Source organism: Anopheles coluzzii, chromosome 2, assembly GCF_943734685.1.
Source record: "Anopheles coluzzii chromosome 2, AcolN3, whole genome shotgun sequence".
NCBI classification, from domain to species: Eukaryota; Metazoa; Arthropoda; class Insecta; order Diptera; family Culicidae; genus Anopheles; species Anopheles coluzzii.
The window spans coordinates 45,732,469-45,753,978 of NC_064670.1; the positions used below are offsets into that span (position 1 = coordinate 45,732,469).

The following is a 21,510-nucleotide window of genomic DNA, read 5'->3' on the forward strand; positions in this document are numbered from 1 at the left end:
TGTTTGTGTCACCAGCAGTGTATTGCCCCCCAAATGCGTGTGCGATGATTGTCCGTGTTCAGCAGAGCACGTGCGCAAAACATGTGGACGTGTGTGTTTGTGTGTGCCTTATGCGTACCAGGACGCGCATCGCAGCAGCAGTATCAAATCAATAAATCAATCATTATTTATTCATCGTCAAACGTACTAATTTACATATTTATAGGCTAAAATTTACGACGCGATGCGCTTCTGTTGTGAGTCGTGCAGCTGCACACATTGCACAACTATCGATCACCGTTTGTCCATTCATCACCGGAGCTCGGAGTTTTGGGGGAAAGGGTTCAACATTTACTATCCCTGCCGTTCCTTGCCGTTCCCTTACCTCCATAGCTGCAATTTCACCCATCCATCATTTATCATTTTCTAGAAGCGCCAAAATAGCGCAGCATAAACAAATGCGCACGAGCCAGCTGTCGATGGAGGGTTAATTTTTGGCAGATTTTTTTTGCGAGTGTAAGCCGAGTGTGCAGCGTTTTAAAGTTGCAATTGCATTATTTGAAACTGTCATCCATCGATCGAACGTAGCACGCAAATGAACGTTATTGATCGTTTCTTTCTATTCACTGTTTCGTTGCCACAACAACGAATTAGTAGCAGTTGCCTTCCGGTGCTATATACAACGCAATCGAGCACAGTTTAATCGAATAAAGCACCTATAAAATATCACACAATTTATGTGGATGTAACACTGTATGTTGCAGGATGTATGTCACACAACCTTCAAAATTAAAAATACAAAACCTTTAGCTCAAAGCAATATAATTATTAATGTTGTTCTTTTAAAAAAAAGCTTAACATTTGTATTGAGCTATAAACACTTTCAAGCTGCATGAGAATGGGCATGGGAAAGCAATAAAAAACAACAAATTGTTCTTTGATTAGTGGCCAGTTTTGAACCATTTCTTGATTTTTACGATCTCAGCCACAACCACCACAGTCAGATTGGGATTGATTTTATTTCTGTTTACTCTTTTGCAGCTCTGCAACCTCACACAACTCCCTCCCATACACGCGAATGATTTAATGCCTCCCCGCAAACCTTCACCAATGAACGAGTTTCTCTTTCAATCAAAAAATCCAAAGCTGCACAACCTGAAAAAAAAATGCGCAAAAAAGGCCAATGGATTCCAACGATTTCTATGCTACACTAAACGGGATTGTAAATAAAAACGAAACCCCAAACAACTCAATCTACATTCGGCGCGTGTGTTCTGTGCCTTGTGAAGCAAAGTCATTTGATTCCGGCCAGCCAGATGGAGAGATGGAGGAAACAGGACGCTTGACCTGTGCCTGTAGCTGATGGATTTACGATCGAACCACTCTTCTGTTTCTCCCCCTTTTATTCCCCGTCTCTCCGTTTGTCCTTCACGTCCTCAAACTTTGCTCCTAATGCTGACTTAGAGAGGCCGACCTTTTTAACCAGTGTGCTTCCCTTTCATCTTATATTCAATCTTCTCGCCTTACTACGGCCTTATCGATGCCTTTTTCGATATGCTTCTGAGCTTTTTATTTGACCTCATCTAAATCTTTATTTCCCTGCTCTGTTTTACGGCACTTTCTGGGGTAAAGGGACTTCCACATTTCATCAAATCGATACCCTGTGCGGGCATATTCCACTTTTATGCGCCCCGAAGGAGGCGGCACCGTGGTGTGGAAAAGCCAAGCGTCCGAAGATTATCAATTCGATATCAATTGGTACCCTGTCGTACCTAAACTAAATATGGTAACAGCATGGCTAAGCGCAGACTTTATAGCTTTCCCTTCGTCACAGAATGTATTTCCCCTTGAACACGCATACCTGTTGCTTTTCGGCGAATACAGGAGAAAAAGGCCGTTACAGAATGGCTTACAGAACTCAAGGAAACTCTTCAGCACAATTGTTGACTTTCCGTTGCCATCCTGCTTCCGTTGCGCATCCTGCCAGTAAAAGCAAAAGCCAATAACAAGGATGAAAGAAGCATCGTTTCCTTACCGATCATCCACTATCCAACCTAGACCCGAATGCTTATCAATCCATTACGTGAAAGGGTGTACGATATCGTATGCTTCTGTTTATATAGGTCAATTCGCTATCGATCTCGACTCGATAAGAGGGCACCATGAACGCGGTGTCACGATACGTAGATACTCCTCCTTCTGTGTCTATGTGTCATTCGTGGGAAAATTCAAATGAAAACTCAATCTCTTCCACAGACCATCCTCACCCTGCGAATGCAGCAAGACATCAGTTATGGATCCACCAACGCACCGATAAAGTTGTGTTGTATCGTTCATATTCCACTGTCGGCAGAATGGCAAACTTATAAGCACAAAAACGACATCGAATTGATTGTGGAAATTGAGAGCGGAAACAAATAAAACTGTCGACTTGGAGGGGAGCGTAAAAATATCCAAACAAAACGTCCATTTCACTTAATTTGATAGCTACATTGACATCCGCACACGCACATAAACCCACCGGGACGAGAGCATCGGAAAACGTTGCGCGTGTTTGTTTGTTTGCTTATCTTCCCCTCTCCCGTGGGAACACATTGTCAAGACAGTGTCAGTAGCTCTGACGAAAAGGTAAGCGACCACTCACAACTTTTCCCTCGGCACAGGCCGGATAAACATTCCTTCAAAAAGAGCTACCGAATATGGATGGAAAGTTGCACGAGAAACGTTTTCCACTTGCACCGCACGATTCATTTAAAAGTGATTCAACAAATTTTGGCAAGATTTATCCAAACTTTAAAAACAGCACGCTGGAGTTGCAGAGTGGAGAATTTTCCATTCCATCTTCCTGAACCGCCCCAAATTACTCACCGAGTGCGTTAAACTGTTGCTGTTGAGGCAAACTTTTGGCACCACTTTTGCGAGCACGCTTCATCAGCAGGTTTAGCTTAAAGTTGATGAATTGTTTTTTTTTTAAAGACGACTTATCAAACTATTCACCCATTTCACTTTAACTTTCTCCTTGCACGATCGGTGTCTACAGAAAAGTGCATTAAGATGGCTAGAAAGTTTGCGTATCCACGGTAGTAGCAGTTTCTTCGCACAAATCTTTCATACACTATCCTTTCTGCATAGAATAAATCGTACAGTTCACTTCTACCAGCTTTAAAACGAGGCGCTTCGAGCAATATGTATCTTCTCACCCGTGGAAAGCAACAACCGTTGCACTTTTTTCCTGTTGCGAAAAACTAACTTCACTCTCATCACACAGTTTATGTAGCCCCTGCTCTTCGCCAGAAGTCGAACCTCGAGTTTGAAGAACGCATGTAGCGGGAAGCTAAAATTATGAGCACTGACAGTTTGCTACCACCGACGAGCATCTCCATTGCAAAAAGGCATCTTAAGTCACACGGCACACAAGAACCGCCTTACCGGTTGCTGGCAAGACGACGCGTTACTTTACATGCAACTTGAAACATCATATAAACATGGGAGAAGTCTGACGGTACAACGCGCGCTGTTACTTTCATCGGACGCGTCGAATAACAATCTTGTCTTACTTAAGAGCTGTAACTTGGTCTCGTTTTCCACCTATCAAGGGCCCACACCAAATACGACCAAGCACATAAACCGAGGCTTAGTAGATGCGAGCAGGTGCCAGCCGTAGCCATGTAAAGGAGTTGATGTTGGAGTGTGAAAAGAGTTACGGGAATATCCGGAACAAAAAAAAATCATATCCACACACAGCAAACGGCTGCAAACCAAGCTCAGCAGCTGTGTTTGCGGGGCGAGATTTGCATTTGGTCAAAATGAGCAAATTTAGTAAGGGAAACAAGTTAAATCAAACACACACAAAGCAACTCCGCGTGTTCGTGTGGTAAATTGTTTGGAATGTGTGAAAAATATTACCAACGAACAAAAAGCTTTCGTTAGTTTGCTTTCGCCAAAGGAAATAGGCCGACTTCCTTTAATCATTAGAAGGTCGTTGACTGTGCATTGCGCATTCCTGCTGGTTCCATTTCAACCAACTGGTGCTCGGTGGATCCTGGGTTGTTTTCCTCCCCAACAGAAGGGATTAATTCTACGGTAATAACAAGACCCTTCAAACGTTGGAATTGCAACGTCGAGTGTGTTCGCGCGAGAGTTCTCGTCAGCTCTAATATGCTGCAGCAAGAACGTTATACGTAACGACTGACACTAACGATTAAAAAGCGTAGAGGAACCTCTATTCAAGCCAGCGACAACGCCAACAAAAACCATGCCTGGGTCTGGAAATGCGATCCTGCGCCTGAAGAGGGCTTGAATGTAATTTTTTAGTCTAGTTTGTGTAGGCCTCACATCTAATGACCTTTTTCCTGCTTCGCTCAGTTTGCTACCTACGCGTAGTTTTGACTAACAAATGTGGTCATGAGGTGACGCTTATGGCTTGACATTAGAAGATAGGCGATAATATGGGACGTTAAAGTAAACATGATGTCCATGTGACATAACCCACTACTATAGACTGATTGCAACGGACATAAGGACAAACATGTACAAGAATAAATCATATCTTGGTATATTCCCAAACAACGAAATGACATAAGATAATAATTCATTTTGGAAAATATTTACTTAGTTGATCTTTTGGCAGTATCATGTATTTGAAGAAATGGCGCAAAAAGTTGACATCTTTAAAATTTTTGCGAATTTACTAGTCAGTAATACAAAGTAATTTGTATGTGCTCAACCATGCATAAAAACAGCAAAACAAACCAAAGAAAGCCTAGTGAATATTTTACTTAATTGTATCTCCATTTCACAAACAGTTTCAACGTTTACCATAATATAAGTAGTACAGTTCTGTAAAGCTCTTACACCACACCTTAAATACCTGGAACATGTATGCTGCCAGGAAATATATTTTTCTGCTCTTTAGTTGCTTTGTATATACAGTCATACAAAACACTTTAAGAGCGCGGGATGATCCCAGAATACTATATACGCTGCTTGGCGGTGCATACTGATCGACAGCCGTCAAACAAGTTGGAAGAAGGATCCGGATGAATTCAGCACAGGACGAATAAACATATATAGACAAATTATTTAAAAGTGCACTAGACGAAAACAAAGCACACTCGATTGTAATGATGTAGGACACTATCACACTTAACCGCTGTGTTATACTGTTGTACAGTTGTGTGTTATTCAGTAGATTTTGTACTCATAATAGTGCACAAATGTAACGCACCTCCAGATAATGATGAACCTTCACCATACGCAACTCAAGCAGAGCTTATAGAGTCGTTGTGTTAAACAAGGTAGGAAGAATTTTATGAATAGAAGCCTTTATTTCTTTCTGAAAGGTCGATTTCATCTGCCTTATCAGTTTAGGTATGTGTTGTGTATCTTCACAATGAACATTGCGTTAGGCGACGCCATCCACCAACTATGCACAATAATCATTATTTCAACAATGTTGCTACACAGGATGCCGACGACGTTGAAAATGAAATTACCGACTAACAAGAAATGATCCCCCATTTTCATTAGTTTACCTGTCCGTGTGGGTTTAGAACAACCGACCAAACGGGATGAAAGCAATACACACTAGTTTCCTCACAAACACGGCAATAGATGATAGTGTTAATTTTTAATGGCAAAATCGCCCGCCCCCTTCAGGGGACACCTTTTCTTGGATATTTGTCTCACGCTGGGAAAAACAAAACACACATAAAGCGCATTAAATTATTCATTCCTCCCATTCAATATGTAGCTCTTGCTTTCGTTCGTATCATTTTATTTTCCAGATGCGAAGGGAGAAATTCTTGCACGTCTCACCAAGACGGCCAAGAACGTCCTCTGTAATGGCAGGGCATCCTTCTCGAACAAATGAAGAAAGCCCGTACCCTGTTTCATAGCACCTCGTTGAAACGGACCGTGAACCGAAGCCCTGCGCAGGTAAATAATATAAGTTTGCATTTATTTTCCTCACAAAGTTCAGCAAAACAACACCTACTACTCTCACCATCTGAACGTACGGAAACGATTTGGTAAAACTTTATTAATGGAGGGTCATTTTTCCCGCCGTCCTCTTGTCACACGTTGCGCTCTTTCCGACGGTCATTTGGGAAGGGATGGAAAAGGGGGTCGCGTTTTCACTCCAGACCAAGATTTATTTCCCTCGCTATGCAATCCTTCCACTTTACGAACAATGCATCAAGGGGACGTCACCCAGCAAGCGATTTGCTGAAGGCCATCAACAGGAGCCTTTTACTTTCGTCACCATTTTCCGGAGAAAATTGCGCACCGAGGCTTAGTAAGCTCATTGCAAGCGTCACAGGAGTTGCTGTGCTCAGGTAGTGTGAATGTGTGTTTCACAACACTGGCTGCTTGGAGTCTTTCGTGCAAAATTCATAGCGGGAATCTCTCTTTTCTCAATTGGACTCCACAGTTGCATCGTTTCTAAATGTCACCGTGGAGACTGTTTGTGAGATCATTGGAACGGTAAAAGTACATACGACCTGTCTGGCGTACTCTCTGCAAACATACACTCCTTCACATACAAATCTTAACAGGTGCAGGTGTCAAACGAACCGCCCATGGCGTTATTCTCATTATGATCTCCTAAAACAATGACAAAGAAGAAAGAAGAGACACAAAATATCTTCACAAGCCGAGGCAACTTGTGCTTTAATACATCAAAGGGTTTAAATTTAAAGTGTTACGCGAGAATAAAACACACTTTCTCTCCATTCCAGTAGACTCAAAGTCCCTATCGATGCTATCTGCTTTTGGTATCTGCTTCAGGTGAGATACACACAGGTAGGTGTTAAAGCATGGTATAGGGTAGCATGGTACAGAACAACTTTAAAAATTAAACCTCGTTGACTCACTGATTTGATCTGCTGCTGCTCCGCTCATTCGACGAGGACGTAGCAAAACTTTCAGACAGGTTAAGCAAAACAACAGCACATCGTCAGTGTCATCGCAGTCCCTTCCTGGCTGTTGTCTGTTTTTGCGACAGAAGGCAGAAGAGTACGCTGACAGCAAATACTAAAAACTAACCATTCCACCACCGACAAACAAACCGGTAGACTACGACGATCCAATCTGCGCTATCCCGTTCAGTCGTCCGTATGGAATCCCATCCCCTCCCATGCACCTACGAGCAGGCTACATTAAAAGTGAAATAAATAAACTTTTCACTTCACCGCTCTTCCCCTGAACAATCACACCACATCATCAAACTTCACATCGGCATCACGGGAGATGACTTTCTTCGCAAACGGAAGCACTGCCAAGCATTGCGGTTCACAAGAGCTGGGAGCTAACGAAACACGACAAAAGGTAAGTGAGTTTTGTGCAACTTTTGGCCCAGCGATGATAATGCTCGCCGCGGTTCGCCATGTCCACCGTCGGTACAAACGGTACAATATGGCATTACAGGTGCAAAAACACTCACTCATCGAACGCAAGATGAACGCAAATTGAACTTCGCTGGCAGAACCTTTCGTATTGCGTTCGAAATCTGCACAGATAAACGAGCATTAAAGGTAAAAAAGTAACAGATAACTTGCGACAGAACGGGACAGGATGAACAATTTCTACAACCGTTACTTGTCTGTCGGTCTTATCGTAGCAGCAGATTGGATTTGTTGGGAAAAGTTGTTTTAAAACAATATTTTACAGAAAATAAAAACAGCAACAATACACAAGTTTTTTCTTTCGGTGTGACGGAGCGTAAATTAAACGATTTTCTTGTCCTCCTTGTCGATGAGCGATAGAGTGTGTTTTGAGCATTTTAAGGTAGAGTCAAAGGCGAAAGATTTGTTCGACAGTGGAAGAGAGATCAGAGTTTTTAAGGCAGAGGATGTAACTTTCGCAAAGCTAGCCAAATGTCAGGAAACAAGTGTTGCGATTGTTTCGTATCACACGCTTGGAAAAGACAGTTTAGAATTAACATCTTATCATTTTGTAGAATAAATTACAAATAGCATTTGACTAATGCTTTACAATTAAAATCGACAGCATGAGCGTGGTGCTCATATTTTAACTTACAAATTTGAAAAATGAATCGTTTTAATGTAGCGTTATAAATTTGTAATAATTTAATATTTGCATAGAGCCTATAAAATTTCATTTTATTACATTATGGTTTGCTGCCGTAAATACCTTGTCGTTTAGCACTGACAGTGTGCAGCAATACGCTTAGGAATTTCAAATAAAAATATATGAATCCTCATTTCCACCAAGCCCGGGCGACAAGTCAGAATGATAAATTAAAATGAAAAGCTGCTCGCGCGACCCGATGTAGGTGACCTCTGAAAGAAACAAAGAAAACACACCCTCTTTTCCCCCTTTTTCCAACACGCATCAACAAACCTTCAAGTAACAGCTCCCGTGGCAAGGTAAGACGATGCTAAATCAAAATCAACATTAGAACGAAAGGCGGCAGTAATTTTTAATTCGCTTTTGCATAACACCAACCCTGTCTTCCACCCAACCCTCCTCATCAGTAGCCCGTGTGGGCAAAGGTGGGTTGTGTTTTCATTTTCTCCTTCTCCTTGCTAAAGGCGAGGTAGGGTGGAGGGGTGATAATTTCTTGCTGCCCTAATCCTTACCGGCGTTTTCCCGTAACCATCATCATCAGGGGACTGCCAGAAACGTTTCCTTCCCGTTTTGACGCAAACATTCTGAGCCCAGCCGCCAGGCCGAAAGGCTTTTCATATTTTGATATTGCTGCTACTGCCGTTGGGAAGTACAGTGGAAGCGCTGTGAAACGGTTGAGGGGTTACGGGCGAAAAAGGAACAGCGAAAGAGAAACAAAAAAAAAAACAGCAGACGGTAAAGCATACGATTTCTAACGATTTTTTGCCCTAAAACTTCTCATTTCCTCCTGAAGTGGGTGGTATACAGGAAAAAAGGCTTTTCTACCGCTCATCAACAGGCGCACGAGACCAGGTCACAGATCAGCACACTACAGTTCTGTTTATAGGTTTGCGTGTGTGTGTGTGTGTGTGTTTGTGTACTTGTATTGCTCTGCCTGAGTATGAATGCGTCGGGTGAGAACCCGCTGTTCATCGCTATTTTTACTTGAATGGGTTTCATTTCGCTTTAATTGGGAAAATGTTTTCCTTCTAAGTTGCACACACCACGATTCAGGAGCCGAGCTCAGCCCCAGTGACCCTTAATGGTTGGAATGTCTTGGGCGGGAAACGCAGCGCAAGGCAAACATGGGAAGGTCGACGGAAAAGTGTTTCCTTGCTGAGGTGTGCTACGTTTCAAACGGAAGCCCATTTTTTGCTCACCCACTTTCGTTGTGTGTGGGCTTGTATTTGTGGGAGTTTAATTTTTCTGCATAAAACGAAGGATAAGGATAATGATTTATATTTCAATTGCAACCCAACACTCAAACTATTGAGTGAGCGAAACTCGAGAATACAAAAAAACGCCTTGTGTGTGCAAAGCTTCAGGTTAGAATTATTTTTAAAGTAAATAATTTTATTTCAGTTAAATGGTCTGCAGATGTGTTGTGTGATTCCAGTAAACTAAAACCTGACTAACAAAGATGCCTTCTAGCCGTGATTTTCTCTTCCTTTAAATATTTTTTTGTTTTTTTTGCATCGGTATTTTATTCTTCTTGTTATTTCTAATTTTTCGTTCCAAAATTTAAACATATTAACATCTTGCAGACCACATTCCACCAGGGAAACCAGACAAGGAAGAAAAATAAATCAAAACATCTTCGTCTGTATCAAACTTTTTTAATAAAAATTTACTCCCCTAGTTCGGCTGTGTTGCTGACTTCCAAATTTGGCGGCGAAGGAAAAGTATGCCTTCAACCTGACACATGAGGGAAGCATTTTTGACCAGCAAAACTTTTACTTCATTATTCAATCTTCGCTCGAGAGCTTCCTGAACCGCTGAATGAAACAGTGTTCCACCAATACCGTTGGTGAAGGGATCCGTTCCAGAACAGGTCGTGCCATGTTCAACTTACGAGCTACGCTGCAAGGCTACGTAGCCGGTAGCATTTTCAGACGATTTAAATTACACTTAAGTTGCTTCATTTGCCTTACGGGCGTCAATGGCGCATCTTTACTAAACATTCTAATTAAACTGTCAGTAACTAGGCTGCGTATAAGCGCAAAATGCATTCAAGTATCAACGTCAAATCACGCCTTTACCATCCCCACGCCCTTCGTTAGCCTTGCACGAGTCGCTGAATGGTAATTATCTTGTTTGAACTGCAAAGGTGACAGGAGCAAAGAAAATTCTTAGAAGAGCTTAGGAACAAGTTTTGAGAAATATGACGTCCTTCAAAATTAAAAATGAACGCGACACTTGCTCTAGCTCACTGCTTTTCGAAATATTTCATCTGATATTTGATCGATGTAAAACCACATTGTTCGCAAAAGCCAAGTGTAGACAACTATAACTCAGCAAGGATGTCAAGGATGGTCTGTGAGTTTCCTAATGTATGGCCTGCTAAAGAGCTCGTTCCGATTGACAAATCCGATTCCACGATAAGGAACCATTTGCAGTTAATAAAACCTGTCCGATAGCAAAAACAACCGACAACACTGGCTCACATTATTCATCCCGCATGGCATCGATTAAGGATAAACCGAAGTAAAACATCGTTCGTACTTTGTATTGCAATTCTAGCTGGTATCCTACATAATCCCCATTCAAGTTAATGGTCCTTTCCTAACATTGCTTTCGTTCTCAAGCTTTCCTTATTTCACACACACACACACTCTCTTTCCCCCTAACCCTACCTAATTGATTCTCCACAACGGCGGGTTACGTTTGCATGTCTGAACGTTCCGTTCTAACCGGCCAACAGTAATAATTTGATTGAATTTTGATTATGTCACTTTTGTTTGTACTATTTCCATCCCTTTACCATCCCCACAACAACCCCCGAAAGGCGACATCCTTCTCCTCTTCACCAAAGCGCAGACGGAGATAAGTGCTGTCTCTGTTTTTGGGCCCTGCCATTCAGCATCTTCTAGCAGAACCGTAAACCTTATCGTGATGATTGTCAACTTGCTGCGTTGGCTGTACCTCTCGTCGTGTACTTCTCACTCACGCGACATAAACTGTTCACTTTGCTATCCTTTCCAACACCCGCTCGGTTGCTCTCTCTCTTCTCGCCTCACAATTGACGTGTGTCGTCGTTTCCAGCTCGATCCTTTGCCGGAGGATTCAGTCGTAATGTAATATTTGCATTTATGTTTATGACTCGCCCGTTTTTACAATCCCTCTCCCCGGCGCCACGCTTCATAATTCGTGCCCAAGTTTTCCTACGCTGTACGGATTTCCGAGAACTTACCCCATTCTCTGCCCGTCCCACCCGTGGTAAGCAAGGATGTTTTATTTACTTACTTATTTATTCATTTTGCCCATCATCAAGGCAAATATGGCACCATCGTGAGCCTCGTCACACCAGGCGACATGCACACATCAGCTACCCTCTCTTCCCCGATCATAACGAAGTAGTATCTTTAATCCTAAGCTTGTTTTATCCCCAGAACCAACACACACACACACACACACACGCATACACACACGGACACCCCCAAAGGTCGGTGTGCAAACTCCATCACCGCCCATCATCACTGGAGCTTTATAGAGCAGCTTGTCTCGGAAAAGATGCTCCGGGGAATAGTTTCCCATGCAAATGAATGACAATTTTGCCGCTTCAGGCCGGGCCAGGATTACGGTGCGCGCTCGGGATGCTGTGCTGTAGATTACCTGTGCATGGAAGGGTGCAGCGGGAGGAAGAAAATGGGGAACCAAAGCATGACATTAAAGCACCGGTTTCTATTCACTCTACGATTGTGTACGACACAAGCACACATTTGGCAGGCATTCCTTAGCTCGAAGTACCCCCTTTTCACTCCCTTACCATGGAATGCAATCTGTTCAAATTGCAAGAAGGACATACCGGTGACAAACGGGGACAAAAGGATGTACAAGGTGCGGTTTGACGGGGAGTTTGTTGCCTTTACAGGTTATGAATAATAGCGCACTGCGTGTGCGCTTGTCTACTGCCGAAAGACGCAGCCCTGCTACACAATCCAGACGACCTAAATGATAAACATTGAAACAGAAAAGAAAACCGAAATGGAGCTTCTTCCCTACGGCAGCCCCTGCAAAACCTCTACTCGAAAAAAAGCTCCACCGAGAGTTCTTCGGTTTGGCATGAACTATTATAGTGAGTCTGAGAGCGTTTTTTTACCAGTTGTTATGGATTTGATGGTGGTGGAATTGCTTCGTCGCTTTTGCTACTGCTGCTGTGTGAGCTCGGGGTCTGCATTTCTGAGCAACCTGGTATCGTAAAACGAGCGTATTAAATATTGAAGTGGCTTCACTATGCTCATATCTTCTACCTTCCCAACAGCTCTGCGTTCTGTAATAACAATGCGCCTGTGGCACATGAACGATTGCAAAGCAAATTTAAAAGAGGCAAAGGAATGAACCTCAAATCGGCAGTTCCAGGCATGCCATTTTCAATGCTTATTTGCCGTTGTGCCGTTTTTGTCTTTCCATCCGTACAGCAGGATTATACATCGGGCATGCATACACAAGTATTGTACATTAGCTTCATACACTGCCGAAATAAATTGCAAACTATCTGCTGAAGGCGGTTTAGACTTCCGAGAAGCACAATTTAGAGTAGGTCTTCGGAATGAACTCCAACATTCACTGTCAGGTATAACACGTGGGCGTAAGGATTATCTTTTCGTTTTTTTTTTCTTTGCATTTGCCATCATCTAATAGCAGTACACTTCTTCAGACCAACAGAGACAAAACCTTACAGCCAGTCTATATCCGGATTCGAAGCATGAAACGTAAACGTTGATGTGACACCTAATCCGGATGTTGTTCGATTAGAAGAAGCTAAAGCATGGTTGCTCTACCGATGCATTCAATAATATCCTTGAGCAATAAGAGTAGAGAGTGTACGCAGCTAGAACTTATCGTATCGAGGCTCGCCACATTTCCTCAGTTCAGAGTTCCACAACACGAGACCATACCAACCAAGGAGCGTTGAGGCGAGGTTTTATGTCCCGTTGCCGAAAGCAAATTTCCTTTTTGGGATTGCACTTCAATTCATTCCTCTGCTATCTTGGTTTTCTCTAGTCACTCCGGGCACAGGCAACGAGAGGTCGATGACTGGCAACTACTGTCATTGAGGCTTTCCCACATGGGAGTGCTTCCCTTGCCATCGGTGCTACCTGACTTTGGGCCTCCTGTTGCCGACTGTATGTGCTTGTCGGAAACGGTACAACACGCAGAACCGAAATGAAGCGGACACACAACAACACCGGGTCGATATATGCCGGGCCCCCATCCCCGGGCTGCACATCACTTGCCGCGCTTCGAGTGTGAATATTTCATTTCCATTAATAATAGCAAAAATTTTCACCTTTCATGATGTGGTGACAGCTATGCTAGCAACTCTATCCGTTGTCACACTCACACACACAGATAGAGACACACCCTGGTTTACCACACCATTTGCCCAAATGTTTCTTTCCACGAACCTTTCGCTGCCCCACACCAAACGCAACGTCCAGGGGAACCAGCAGAGACACACATTAACACATCAGCACCATTCATTTGCCGCACCGAGTGTTGATGAACATTGTCACGTACCGACGATTGGCCCATCGGCACCCATTCGGCCGTTGCATTCGTGCGACTCAGCGGCCCCCTCTCGCTACGCCGACCACAAAATCAAGTGTCGGGCATGCCAACCGACAACGGGGTGGAAGCGCATGGTACTTCACGATGCTTCACACACGCGCGCAAACACACCGAACACGATCAATGCTGGCTCCGTTCTGTATTCATTCTTCTTCTTTTATTACTATTTGTCCCACACACTCAGACAGGGAAACACTCTATCGATCGTTAACCTCGCCTGGATGATGATGCATTCGAATCGATGTTAAGGTGCTGTAAACACAAAACATGGACACCGATTTGCGCAACATGGATTATTCCGCAGACAGGACACACAAATACACAATACCCACGTCCGAAAATAGTATTATTTTCCCCTTTTTTACGATAAGAGGAATGAGAGAGAGAGAGACAGTCCCACTTTTTGCAGTGTAAAAATAATCATCCAAATATAAGTGTTTTATTTTCCCGCTGCTTCTGCACAATTGCACACAATTGACATGGACATGTGGCGCCCTGTAGAGTACATCGAAGGGAACCAAAACATGTTGACCCTATCTCCTACATATGGCCATTTGCAGGCAAAGGGGCGGAAGGAGTTGTGGGAGCATTCATACAGAAGAGTTGTAAACACGTGTAGAAGTGTACCGCTGTCTCAAATGCGCAAGTGAGCAGTGTAACACACTACAAAATCGGTAGCAATGCACATGTTCTCACGTTCGATTTTGTCGTGACACTGAACGAGTACAAACAAATTGACGGCAGAGAAACCTTACACAGCACAGTGTCTAGGTTTTAAGCGATCAATACGAATAATAGCTCTTTTGGCGAATGCAGTACAACAATATTACACCTAACCAGCAAGCGTAAAACTTGCTTGATCGCTTTTTTTATTACAACACAAATATACTGAGACAATTATGCTTCGTCTATTTATTCTAATCGAAAGAGTAATTTTGAAAGATTTAATAATTTTGTATAAAAAATCACAAAAACTTTTTTAAAATACCTTTCAGAGCGCCAGAAAACCCAGAGTAAAATGACACATTTTCAGCATCATTTATCTTTCCTAAACATAAAAAATTAACCAACACACGTCTCGGTCGTCTTCCGCGACATATACCTTTTACTCAAGTGTGCGTAATTAAGATATAATAATTTATGAACCACCTTCTCGCCATCCCTATCCGGTTTTGACAACGTTAATACATCGTGGTATCGATCCGAACCCTACCCCAGACCAGCGGTTGTGGATTGAACTTTTAAATGCTGCCACACAACGGAGCGGGAGCAGCCGTCAAATATGCGTGCGCTTAAATTTCACATGATTGTTTAAAGCAAGGCAGTATGTTTTTTGCCGCAAGACACCCTCCCTGGTGGAAGGATAATCGGAGGGTGCCTGGGAAACAAGCGGCAAAGTTCGTCATTGTCGTAATTTAGCGCGGTTTTACGAACGAAATACGACGCAAGCAGGCAAACTGAGAGGCAAACACATAATCTTAACCCATCCATCGTTATTTTTGCAAGACGATGGAAATTGTCTGCCCACAAGGCGCTCGCATGAAGTAAGCCACATTTTCATATGCTAATTATTTTCGAACCAGCTCTCCCGCCGCGTCACAGCGATCATATACACATTGTATATGTGTGTGTGTTTGTGTGTGTGTGTGTTTGTGTCTGTGTGTTTGTGTTTGTGTATGTATGTTTGTGATAAGAACGTGGTAGAATGAATTTTAATTATTCACCTCTGGTGCTATCCCTTTAGGGGTATAAACCGTCCGGTGGGCGGAAGCATAGGTTGAAGCGGTAGAGCAGGCGTTTCGGTAGCCGAAGCGTAACCGACAGCTCCCGTTTGTTTAAGCGAGCAACTTTGCGCGCTTGACGGTTGGTAGGTAGCACACATTACGGCATTTTTTTTTAGGAGAAAAGCTGGAAAGGTAAAGGATGCGGCACTTCCCGTACGCCACACAGTCAGGACGAAGTTGCACAATAAACCCTGACTGTATCGAGACTAGTAAGGGAAAGTAAGAGAGCAAAAACCATCCACAAAAGCTTGAGTTTCATAACCGTGTAAGTTATATAAAAAATCAGCTGCAACCACAATCAAATACATGTTGCATGGTTCAACGATGTGTGTGTGTATATTCAGCACAGCAGCTCAGTGAATATTGCAAAACAACAAGACGAAGGAAACTAAAAACTAAAAACATGCACGAGCAATAAAACATTGCACACAGTGGTGAATCGGCGAGTAGCCGAGAAAGAGAAAGAACAGAAGATAAAAATAATAATGCACTCCAAAACATGTTCTCCACTTGTTGCACCGGAACTGCAACACCGGCACACGTAGAGCACTGTGCAGCTGGTGGTGTGCAGTGCCGCGTGCAAAGCTGCTCCGAAGCTGAGCAACAACATGCAACCGGAAAATGAATTTTGCAACATCAGTGGCAATGTCTGTTCCAGCCCAGAAGCAAAATCAATAGTGCATGAAACAAAACTGTACAAAAAAAAACTATCATCACTGTGTGTCCTAAAAGGATAGTGGCAGCGAGTGCGGGGGGACTCCGGTATGCCCCGTACGCTGACTATCAAACCGATGGTTATACACCATTAGCCATCATCATCATCATAATCATTGGCTTATAAATTGTTCTCCCGTGCACGGGGGGATAGTCGTACCCGAACGGACATGAGCACAAAAATAAGCACACGTTGCACCACTCTGACCACCTTTACATCGCTCTAGTGTATCTCTTTCAGTGTCTGAGTGTGTATGAGATGTGCCCTTTTTCGTATTGCTTCTCTCTCAACAGAGACGTGCTGAGCAAATTATAAAATTTATTAAAACCATAATTTATGCTTGCGTGTTTATTATTTATTTAAACACAGAAACTCACACACACACAGCCACCCACGGCCACTAACAGGCTACAACTTCCTCCCAATGCTATGTTTATGTCTCGCAGTTGGTCGGTTCTTTTACAGATTTTGTTAGGGTTCAAGCTTCTAGAATACTTCCGGCAAACCGGAAGCTAGAACCACACCGAACAGAGCAACCATGTTAGTTGATTTTCCAACAACAAACCACACTTTACAAAGGGATTGAACGTGTTTATGGCACGGATTAGGAAATGAGAATTTTAATTCTCAAATCATCCCAACTATGCTTGTGGCGCAACACATGCATGGGAAACATCATGCAACTTTCAATTTTTATGTTACACTAGTTCTTTTGTGTCATCATCTAAAACGATCGAAAATATACAAACAAAATCACGAAGAAACGAAAAAAGACACAGTACACCTTTGCCAAATTTGCCACCGCGCGTACCAGGTAATAAACAATTCTTTGCAACCGGGTTCGAAATTACGATCGGTTGAATAATTAAGGGTGCTACGCAAAACTTTGTCCCCTACGTACCCACCAATGCTTCACTCTCTGCATTTAGCTCTCTCCCTCACTCACTGGATTGCACTGATAGCTGAGGCTACACAAACAAACAGTGGAAGGAAAACTTCTCTAGCTCTTTAGCTGAAATTTCTTCAAAGAAAAAAGGAAACAGAAAAAAAACATTGATTTTTCATCTATCATCACTGCTGAAAAACAACGTTCGACAAACAACAACACAACACAACTCCCCAATCCAGGGTGGGAGCCCGCTAGATTCGGTGGTGGAAAACTTTGAATAAATTACGGTTCATTGAAAATTATTCGGTTAATTTTGGTGCGGTGGCGCGCTTCACGCTTGGCCAAAGGATGCGAAAGTGCCGCGGAGGCAGATTTTAAACGCCGTAGATGAACGCTACCATCGCAACAACCATGGTTGGCGGCAGCAGGCTGCTGGCCAATGGTCGAACCAATCTCTTACCGCGAACGAAAGATCGCCCCCTTCACGCCAGCTGCGAATTGATGGAAAAACAACAGCCCCATGGAAGGCAAAACAATACACCGAACCTTTTTCGCCCGAGCGCACCACGATTGGGCGCGTTCCCGGGGCCCAGGCCGATTCGTTTGGGACCGAGGGCACATGCATACCCTTCGCGCCACACTCTGCCTAAAGTTATGATGGGCGAAAGTTGAGTTATGTTTGCGCGGAGCGGCGCGTACGGCAGAGAGATGAAAAGTTTTCCCTAGCCGAGAAAACGTTCGTGAAACCCCGGGCCGGTGGAAAAACAAAAATAATAGCCACCATCTAAAACGCAGGCCGGTTCAAAGTGAGAGATTGTGGTTGTGGGATCAGAGCAGTAGTCATGTGAATCCGGTACCTTGACGCCGAAATAAGCAAAGACGCAAGGGGCAGCGGTGAGAAGTATCAGCAGCAACAGCCCAGACGGGTCCTACTGGACGAGCATTTTGTGAATGGTGCTACTTTCCCCCATCCCGTGCGCTTTCTGATGGAACGTCCGGGGGATGAGAGGTAAAACATGGCCAAGCTGGTCGGACGGTGTTTGCTGCAAATTATTTATTTTCCTATAATTAACGACCTTCCCACTAACTTTTGGTTGGGCTCCCTCCCGGATGGAATGAGGCACGAGCAACGGAAGCCACCTTTGGCAGGTCAAAATGTAAAGTACGATGTTCGGGGCTAGTGCTACAAGCCGGGTATGGGTTTCCCATTTTTCCCAACGAAAACCTAATTTTGGTAGCAAAAATAAGGTTGTGAAGAAAATAAGGGAACATTGCTTAGCAGAATAAAAAGTTCCATTTTATGTTTTTCTTCCTTTGTACACGGAGTGAATCAATGATTGACTTTCCAAAGATTTGAAACATGTGCATTATACATTTTGTCAAAAAGGAATTGTCTTTTTTGCTATTGGTCTTTCTTGCTCTCTTATTAAGTGCAATTCAACTACGATTCATTTACCCAACTCATTGAGATTTTATACACAATTGTATCGTCAAATCTAGGCACGAAAATATACAAAACCCAATGATTCAAACAAAATGCATCTAACAGAATGGAAAACATAATTATAGTTCAAAATCATACCATATTCAAGAACCGATTTACCGAATATGTGCGTTACGCGCGCTGTTGCTTACCTGAAATTGGAAAAAGAGAATAACTTTCATTAGAAATCAAATAACAATCAGACACAAAGAACATACAAAACAGTGAGTTACAAATAGGCAAACAAACTTCAAATATATCAACAGTTGGCAATGAATTGAGTGTATTGCTATTTCTCTCCCTCAAATACTAGACCTTTGAACTGTCTTTACATAAAACATAGTTCAAGGTTCCTTTAAACACTTTTTTCCTTTTCCGAAAATTACAGCTAGTTTCCGGTGAATGTATGTGCCTGTCCATACTGGTAATCATTTCATTGTAACCTACAAACGCATACCGAGAAATTATTGCACACCAAGCGATAGCCCTAAGGATAGACGTTCGCCAAAGGCACGTGCTTAAGACGCATTACACATAAATTGGACAAAAGTGCCCCTTCGGACTCGGTTTTCTCGAAACCTTCCAGAGTCTTGTAATACGTGACCTTCAGCACAAACCGTTCCAAGCGAAGTAGACTAATTACTTACTCCACTTTTAAGTAACACAAGGTATGTAGCGAAGGAAAAATAAATACACAGAAACGATACAACAGGAAAACACAACGCACCAAACGAATGATCTGCTAATTTGCCCTTTTGCTCGTGATAAAATCCAACCGGCTGTGAAGTTTGCGCGTAGAGCAAAGCGATTTGTACGCCAGAGCTCACTGAAGCAGCCAAAAGACGCACGCAGCAAGCGTTTGTGGCATTTGGTAATAAGTGCGCTGCAGCAATCTCTTTCTCTCTCTCTCTCAGTCAGATCGATCTTCTTGCGGTTGCACATTGTAGACAGCCGCCTTGCTTTTGCGTGCATTTATCCAAGCATTTGGCTTTAGCTCCACTTTTCCCCCGGCTTTACGCTTTCCCTACATTCAACGACGCCCAAGGTTAACCGTTTGCAATTATGTGCATTCAGCAGACAGCCGGAGCACGAGAGGCGTTATAATCAGATAGAAGAAGGTGAAGAAAAATGCATAAAAATCCACCCTTCCACAAGCATTGCAGCGTACCGTACCGGCTGCAGGAATGATGCACACAACCACCAGCCCGTTTATGCTGAGCTGGCTGTTTTAATTATCCACCTGCAACCACATCGTCTGATCTCGAACGCAAACGGAGCGATACATAAACGAAGTGTTATGGATTCGTGCACACGTTATTCGCGAGAGGAAAGACACAAAAAAGCGGTAAACAAACACGAAGACTGCAGACGGTAGTTGCACAACGCGTATGCGCTTATGTTGCACTTACAAGAGACGCGAAACGGAACGCAGCTGCACTGCCATGCCCAACAGGGCGAATTCCTTCGAGGTAGCTGTAATCCATCTCACGTGCGCAGACCAATGCAATGTACCGGAAACGTGAACAGTGATAGTTGCCTTACTTAGAACTTGCCAAGTTCGGAATGGGAAACCCCGGGGCAAAACTTGTAGGAGTATTTTTTAGCTAATAAAATTTCAATTAATCCAAGTTGCGTGAGCAGAGTGGCAAGAGTGGTAACCGACATGAACATAGAGAGGCAGTGAAAACTAAGCGCAGTACAATTTTTCTTTCAATTACTAAAGCTACACAACAACGCAAGGTGAAAGATGCTTTTGGCACGCGAGAATCTTTGCAACCGCAAGTACCGGAAATGGCGAAACTAATGGCTGATCACGAGCGCTACATCCACTGCCACTATTTTCCAGCGGCTGGTGTAGACCCCCTTTTCAGACCAATCTTCTTCTTTTTTCGTTTCTTAAGCTAAATGTTTTATCGTGCCTTAAGCTGAGACGAGCAAAAAAGTGGTATAATATTATAGCAAGAAACGAACCTCTACTTCAAGCTTATTTCTCCAACAGGTATTCGCATCGGGATTATGCTGGGGCTACATGCAACCGTGTTTGCCGCCTTCCTCGACCACACCAATGATGGTGTGAATGTTCGACGGACCGGACCTAGATTATGGTTGTGAAATTAATGGACTAACCATTACCGGAACGAATGTGGCACCCTACGAATGTGCAGGGTGGAACATCTCCTTTTGTCGGAGGAAAAAGTAGCCCCAACGCAAAGCGAATAGTGAAAGGAAAACAACCACTAACATGAACTTAATGGCGGATGATACGGAAAACAGCGTACACTTAGCCTTTCCACCTGCGGTCTGAAATAAAAATGGTGTATTGGCAAACGGTGCAAAAAGTATAAGAAAAGGGCTTTTTTCCTTTCCCTTGGTTTGCGTTCTTATGGCCAAAGGGTGTACCTGGATTTGACGAACGATGAAAGAACATTAGTACAGTGAAGTATTAGACAGATTGCCGAAAGTCATGCCATGGAAGCGGTCAGGTCAAACTCATTCACGTGGCGAGTGTGTGAAGTACCAGGCGTCTCCACTAATAGCAGAGAACATTTTGTTACGTTTTATTCGTTGTTTTTTTTTTTACTTCTGCAGAATATCTCATTTAATTACATCATTTTTGTGTCTAACGCGTATTACGCCTACAAGTTACACAATTTAAAGTGTCATCGAAATTTAACGAAAATTAAAACCAACCATACACAGCAGACACCCTACCCGCCCCGTGACGCGGCGCTCGTAACAGCCAGCCACGGCTATGACCTAAATTTTCTACTTCATTTCCTACTGAAAAAGTATGGCTTTTGTTAGACTTTTTTCCTCCCCTCCGTTCCCTTTCGCGCTCCTTCTTCTAATCTCTAGCGAAACAGCGAATGGTAAGCACTTTGCCGTGCCGTATCGCGTTTTGGACATCGCAATCGTCACACAGCAGGCACACGGAACGGAAATTGTGCTACATTTCAGGCTA

General features: G+C 43.3%; 1 protein-coding gene across 18 annotated transcripts in view; it reads right to left on the bottom strand.

Annotated features, from left to right (window-relative positions):
• The window catches only part of LOC120952998 (polypyrimidine tract-binding protein 1), a 225,712-nt gene that overhangs the window by 91,165 nt on the left and 113,037 nt on the right, over positions 1-21,510 (bottom strand). For 2 of the 18 annotated variants that reach the window (XM_049606476.1, XM_049606475.1), the window contains exon 3: positions 18,648-18,700. The exons of the other annotated variants lie outside the window; for them this stretch is intronic. In XM_049606476.1, coding sequence (XP_049462433.1) covers positions 18,648-18,650 — 3 coding nt within the window. In that variant the 5' untranslated portion in view covers positions 18,651-18,700. The remainder of the gene's footprint in view (positions 1-18,647; positions 18,701-21,510) is intronic. 18 annotated transcript variants of the gene reach the window in all.